The sequence below is a fragment of the Orycteropus afer genome, unplaced genomic scaffold (genome assembly GCF_000298275.1).
Source record: "Orycteropus afer afer isolate SDZICR_OR568_19922 unplaced genomic scaffold, OryAfe1.0 scaffold00036, whole genome shotgun sequence".
In the NCBI taxonomy this organism is placed as follows: Eukaryota; Metazoa; Chordata; class Mammalia; order Tubulidentata; family Orycteropodidae; genus Orycteropus; species Orycteropus afer.
Genome location: NW_006921623.1, coordinates 12,700,758 through 12,707,922, shown reverse-complemented (window position 1 = coordinate 12,707,922; position 7,165 = coordinate 12,700,758). Strand labels below are relative to the sequence as shown.

At 38.9% G+C, this 7,165-nt stretch overlaps 1 protein-coding gene across 1 annotated transcript in view; it reads left to right on the top strand.

Moving 5' to 3' along the window:
* The first annotated feature begins 920 nt into the window (after window positions 1–920).
* Window positions 921–7,165, top strand: part of SIK2 (salt inducible kinase 2) — a 62,423-nt gene continuing 56,178 nt past the window's right edge. The window contains exons 1-2 of the mRNA XM_042780356.1: window positions 921–957; window positions 2,166–2,327. Coding sequence (XP_042636290.1) covers window positions 921–957; window positions 2,166–2,327 — 199 coding nt within the window. The remainder of the gene's footprint in view (window positions 958–2,165; window positions 2,328–7,165) is intronic.

Sequence of the window (7,165 nt, the reverse complement as noted above, 5' to 3'; positions counted from 1 at the left end):
AGGTCCTCCAGTATAGAAGACTCTCATTTACTCTTATGAAGATATGGCAGCACACTGTCCACTTGCTAGTTCTTAAACATAGTCACCCTGGTGACAATTCGGACATTTTGACTATAAAAATTCCACATATTTATTCATAAATAATCCTCCCACCACCGAGACCCCCCTTCATAATCATGGATAGCTACAATGTGGGTTCTGTCAAGGCAAGAGGAAGTTGTTGACAAGCTGGTCTTCTCAATTTGTGATAATAGTAATGCAGAATAGATAGAATGTCCACTTACATTTAAAAGTCTATAACATTTAGCATGTGGCACTATTGCTCCACATTTTATAATTTTGTTGATGAAAAGGTTCATGATACCATCCATGATAGGACGGGCCCTTGTTAGCTAAGTTACTTAAGTACTGTACCGTTGATGTTTTGTGCATAGTGCTAAACATTGCAGGAAGACAGAAGAGAATGCTTTGGCCCTTTTCCTCAAGAAGCTTAAATAGGTATCTTTTAATTTCTAAAATACTGTGTTAGGGCTAAGCATATGTGTTTGTGTTTGGAGATTTATGGTAAATACGCAGATGATTACAGTGTGAGACTGTGTGTGTGATTAAAGCACTGAGAGAGGAGAGAATTATTTTTACCTGAAGTGATGAGGAATGATTTGAGGACAAGGTGGCACTTGAGGGCTTTGAAAAGAAGCTTGATACAGTAAAAAGTACAAAGGTTCTAGTGCCAGATTGGTCATTCACTTACCAGTTGTTCAGAGTCAACCAGATTACTTAATCCCTCTGATCCTCAGTTTCCTCATCTATAAAATGGGATTGAGGTAATAATTATTATAGAGGGTTTTCAGGAGAATTACTATAATATGAATAGCTTTGTAAACTGTAAAGTACAGTTAGTAAATTTTACAGTATTGAGAATGGCATGGGCCAAAGGCATGGAATTAAAAAGAACCAGTAAGTCAGGTAGACTGGAGCAAGATATGTGTGAAGCTGACTTGCCCTATTTAAGGAAAATTCTCTTAAATAGAAAAGTTTTTCAAGATTTGTGTTTACCCTCTCTCCCTCAAAGGATAACTTCAGAGGCCTTTTAAGGCTTCAGGTGAAACTTGAATGTGTTCTAATGTTTAGTTTTATTGAATTCATGTTTACAGTATATGCAGAATTAATTTTCCAGTAAACCACTTTAATAAAGATTATAACAGTTCACAGAGATAGCTAATGTATCTTGCAAATTATATTTACCTTATAGTTTAGAATACATGGCTGTCATGAGAGTATGTGCATTAGAAAACAAGTCTGCCTGTTCTTGCATATTCAGAACTATTCCTTTGTATAGGAACACGATGCGTGAATTATTTAAAGCAACTTCTCAGTACCACTGTATCTCGTGTTACTGATGGTTTGTATAATAATTGAATGAAAAGAATACTTTAAGAAGAGCTGTCCCTTTAAAAAAAAAATGTCCTTCATCTGGTGGGATATCTGAGATTCATGTTCTTTGTTTTACATAAATTTTATTTTTTTATATATTGGTAGGAAACATTCAGTAAAATTATTAACAAAAAGAGAGGAGTGTTTAAGCATGAAACACATTTTGAGGTGTACTGTGACTATTTTGCCCCTTGCTGTTGTCTGGTCTTAGGCTCTCACCATTTGTCTGAACTGCAATGAAATATAATTGCAGTTACTTCTCTAAAGGTCAAGGAACTTGGGAAACAACATGTTATTTGAATGCTAACCCTCGCTCATTGAAAAAGCTGTTTGAGGGAAAAAAATCCTGAATACTGATTTTTAAAAAAACACAGCTCCCATTGAGTCGATTCCGACTCATGGTGACCCCATGTGTGTCAGAGTGGAACTGTGCTCCATAGAGTTTTCAGTGGCTGATTTTTCAGAAGTAGATCACCAGGCCTTTCTTCTGGGCTGGACTTGAACCTCCAACCGTTTGATTAGCAGCCAAGTGTATTAGCCATTTGCTCCACCCAGGGACTCCTGAATACTAATTGTTGTTGTTGTTGTTGTTTGCCATTGAGTCAGCCCTGACTCATAGCGACCCCTCCTTGGGTTTCTGAGGTGGTATCACTACGGAAGTAGGATTGCCCAACCTTCTAGTGGGTTATTTTATTTTCGTGAATAATTCTGAAGTCTCTCTTCATTTACAGATTATCTTGCTAATCATGGCCGGTTGAATGAGTCTGAGGCCAGGCGTAAATTCTGGCAAATCTTATCTGCTGTTGATTATTGTCATGGCCGGAAGATTGTGCACCGTGACCTCAAGGCTGAAAATCTCCTGCTGGATAACAACATGAATATCAAAATAGCAGGTAACTGGGACACAGCTGGCTCTAACAAGATCAGTGTTTGCTGAAACAAACCTGCAGGCCCAGATTCAGGATCATTTCTGCCTGATAACATCAAGCTTTCTCAAAGTGTATTTTATCCATTCAATTACACAAAGCTTTATGTGTAATTAAAAGTAAGGGGAGAAAGTTCATTATCACAGTGGTAGGGCTACAGCTTGGGTCTGATTTGTGTCCTCAGTCTGATTTGTGTCCCTTTGTGGGGGACTCAGCTGGAGGAGGTGCATTTGTATGAGTGTGAGAGTGATTGGAGTGACTGATAGTGTGGGTTTACTGATGCTGTAATCTGCTCTCCTAATTATGGGTAATGGCTGCAGGGAAGTTTCAAAGAAAATACAAAGGAGGTAATGGAAGTAGAAAGGGAAAGGTTTGAGCCGCAAAAGCCCTTTGCCTTGCTCTGATATAATAGGATTTTGATTTATAATATGGAGACTAGGGATAGAGATTCTTTTTGCTTGTTTTCCTCCCATGCTTTTCACAATTGTAAAAACTTTTCTATTTCACATCCTCAGTTTCTTATTCACATGGGCAAAACTGTCATCCATTCAGTAAATATGTGTCAGCACTAGGGATACAAATCACAAAGTCATTTCCTCTGATCTTCAAAGTCCAGTGAGGAGATATATATAGTTAACATGTAGTATGACAAGTCCCATAAATAAGGTGTGTATGAAGTGCAGTGGGAATAGAGGTGAGGGAACATCAGTCTACCTGAGGAGTCAGAGGAACTTAACAGAGAAGGAACTAGTAGAGCTGAGGCTTGAGAGATGAGTTAGAAGCTTGCCAAGGAGACAAACAGAAATAGACATTCCAGGCAGACAGTGTAAATATCACAGGCATGAGAGAGAAGCAATGAAGGTGGAAAGGTGGAAGACTATAGCCCAATATTGGTTAAATATAAAATCTGTAGGAATTGGAGATTGTCACAAGAGGTGCAGAGAGTCCAGGACCAGAATTTTTTTTTTTTTTTCAATTGTGCTTTAGGTGCAAGTTTACAGAGCAGAGTTTGTTTTACATTCAACATTTCATGCACATTTAATTTCACTCCCCATTTACCATCCCAAACCCTACCCAGTCTCCTCCCCTCCCTGCCCAGTAATACCCCACTCCATGCCTCTCATAGTTGTGCACTCCTGTGTGTCCTGCATTCGAATGTTGCCCCTCTGCTGCCCCATGGTCGATTGCTCCAAGAGATGCATTTCCATAGGGTATGTGGGTGCATCACCCTGGGTTGAGTGGTCTGTGTGTACATCTTGTTTACTATTGGGCTGAGAGCCAGCCCCTGGGAGTGAGTTTTATTCCAGGCCCAAAATGTATCCCAGGGCCATAGTATTAGGAGTCTCATCAGACTCCATCCGACCAGTAATTCTGGTCATAATTGTGTTTTTAGATTTTGTTCAATGTTTTTCCTCCCACTCTATCCAGGATCTTCAGTTTTGATCCTTTCCTGAGTGGTTGACATTGTAGGTGGACACCATCTAGTTCTTCTGGTCTCGAGCTCCGTCATGTCCTAGGGCTGATTGCTTCCAAATGTTCTTGGCGTTTTGGATTCTTCTTTGCTTCTGATGATAGGAGACCGTTACCTGTATCTTAGGTGGCTGCTTGAAAGCTTTTAAGACCCCAGTTGCTCCTCACCAGTGTAAGATGAGGAACAAGATTTTTATGTTGTGCCATTTGAGTGTGGTGTCCCCCAGTACTACAGGACTAGAATTTTGAACACCACATAGGTCTAGACTATTGGAAATTTTAGGTCAGGGATGGGGTTAGAGTGGTAATGGGATAACATGATTAGATTTGCATGTTGGAATGATGTGTTTGGCAGCAGAGTGAAGATAGAAAGAAGATGGGAAGCACATGAGAGACAGGCAATTTAATAGGGGTCTAATGCGATAGTCCAGCTAAGAAAGTGTGCGTCTGAACTAGAATGGCAGCAGTAGAGGTTGAATGTGTAGGATGGAGGAAGGGAAGTTTATCTTGGTTAGGGTTTAGAAGAAGGTAAAAGACCCATAGTAAAAGCTTAGCAAAGTTATAAGCAGTGGTATTTTATTCTAGGATTATGAGGGAGGAGGAGCTCTGGTAGCATAGTGGCTAAAGCACTTGACTGCTAACCAGAAGGCTGGCGGTTCAAACCCACCAGCCACTCCTCGGAAGGAAGGTTGGGCAATCCTACTTCCGTAGTGATACTGCCTCGGAAACCCAAGGAGGGGTCGCTATGAGTCGGGGCCGACTCGACGGCACATAACAACAACAATGAGGGAGGAGCAGGGAGACATCCAGATAGGAGGAGCTGACCAAGAAATTATTGGTTGACTAGCTAGGTTGGACACTCACTGGACTCAGTAACTTTAGGGAAAAAGTAGCTGCTTTCGTTTTCTTCATTGCAATATAAAAATATATCATTTTAAAACTTCTAATTTATGCATTGAACTGGTTTGTTTCTGTGTCATTTCCCATTAGTCTTTGTGTAGGGCATTTGGGGGGCAGGTAAATAAGACTTGCTTTTTTGGTTTAAAGTGCCAATGTTACACCTTTTATAGGAGAAGTAATAGATTTTTCCATTCTGTAGTCTTGTGATTTTTTTTCTCTTAATGGAATTGCCTGAATAAGACAAGTGTTTTTAAAATTAATTTATTATATTCCCATATCTATAAATATTTGTATTGATTTCTCACTTTTGTTTTGCAAATGTACACAGTATTAGCACTTCCATAGTTTCTTATATATGTTCGCGTAAGAGCACACATAGCTCTATAGAATGGTGGGAAATCCTGCTTCACATTTACATTCCTTTATTGCCAGAACAAAAATTAACAAAAGCAATAGCTCAGAGGAGTTCTTTTGAGGCAGAAAGTTACAGGTATGAATCAATCATACTGCTGTAGGAATTACAGAATGTTCTATCACTAACGTTTCAGAAGAATATTTCAAAGCAAAACACCAAAGAAGCTTGCTAACAAAAAATATATGGATTTAAGGTTATAATCAAATTTTGCTTAGCTATAGTATGTCTCCTATTAATTCTGGCCTGAAATATAGGTAGATGAACTGAGTATTTCAAATGAGTATTTCAGATGTCATAATTTGATATCTAGGTTGTCTGAGTTTTTCATTGGTTTGTTTGTTACCTCTGTTTCTATTTTTGTTTTTGACTATCTGAACTCCAAGACCTCTAATTACCTAGAATGTCGAATACTTAAAGTTGTTTTCTCCTGGTTAAGCTGGTATGACAGCTAACAGTTACTGAGCCCTCACTATTTTCAGGTACTCTGCCAGGTACTTAGATAATTTAATTTCCACAGCAACCCAGGGAGCTGTGTAGCTATTGCCAGTTTCCAGATGAGAAAGCTGAAACTCAAAGAGATGAAATAACTTGCTAAGGTGACACAGATAATAGTAGCAGACTTAGAATTCAAACTTAGGTCTCTGTGACTGCAAGCATTCCCAAGGATTATTTTCAATTATTCCTCAAGGAGTATTCATGAAGTTTTGAGTTCTATCATCCTATACTTTTGCATTTAATGTCCTTGCCTCCATCCCTCACAAGTGAAGTCACACACACACACACACACACACACACACACCCTTATATCTAAGCCACACAAGTATATCTAAGACACACAAGTATATCTAAGCACGCAAACATTTCTCACTCATACTTTTTTCTTTGTCACTCTGAATCCCAAATTTCAAGGAATGTTTACTAAGCATCTGTTACATGATGGTACAAATGGTTAATGTACTAACCAAAAGGTTGGAAGTTCAAGTCCTCCCAGAGTTGCCTCAGAGGAAAAGCCTGATGATTGACTTCTGAAAAATCAGCCATTGAAAACCCTGTGGAGCACTTCTGCTGTGACACACATGGGGTCACCATGAGTTGAAATCAGTGACAACTGATTATGCTCCTGGGCAAAGTCCAGGAGATTCAAACATTTCAAAATGACAGTAAAACAACAACAACAAAAGTTTCAGCTCTGTTCTTCACACACACATACACACCAACCAAACTCACTGCACACAAGTAGTTAAAAATCAAGTAAAGAAACAGATTTAGGTAAATATAATACAAAAATAATTGTTTTAAAGGCCATAAGGCTAAGGAGAAAGACTAACTGCCTGGAAGGATCAGGGAGATTATTACCTAAGATTTGATTAACAAGAAGGCATTTGTAGTGGGGTTGGGGGAAGGAAGGAGACAGAGTAAGAGAGTTAGTTTTGAGAGGGTGAGGTAGAAATGATTGCTCTAAGCAGTAGGATGTGCAAAGGTAGAGAACACAGAGTGTCTAGGGAAACTGCAGGCCAGAGCTGGTGGAATGTAAGAAGGGCCAGTGAGAAGTGATAGGAAAAGAGCTGGACAGGTAGACAGAGACCAGATAATGAAGGATTCCATATGTCATACAAAGTTGAGATATGTTCTGATGTCTTTAACATATTTCTCCAGAATATTTTTTTCTTTAAATTTTATTTATTTTGTTGTTGTTGAGAATTTACACAGCACAACAGACACCAATTACAATTTTGTGACATTAATTACATTCTTTGAGTTTTGCAACCATTCTCACCTCCCTTTTCAGAGTTGTTCCTCACTCATTAACATAAACTCACTGCTTCCTAAGGTTCTTAATATTTCAAGTTGCTATTGTCAGTTTGATTCCATGTGGATAATTCATAAAAGAGCACAGTGCTGAAGGTGGACTTGTTTTACTAGTTAAGCTAAACTATTGTTCAGTTTTAAGAAGAGTTCAGGGAATATTTTTGGGTTAAGGATTAAAGATTATCTCAGGGTCAATAGTTTCAGGGGTTCA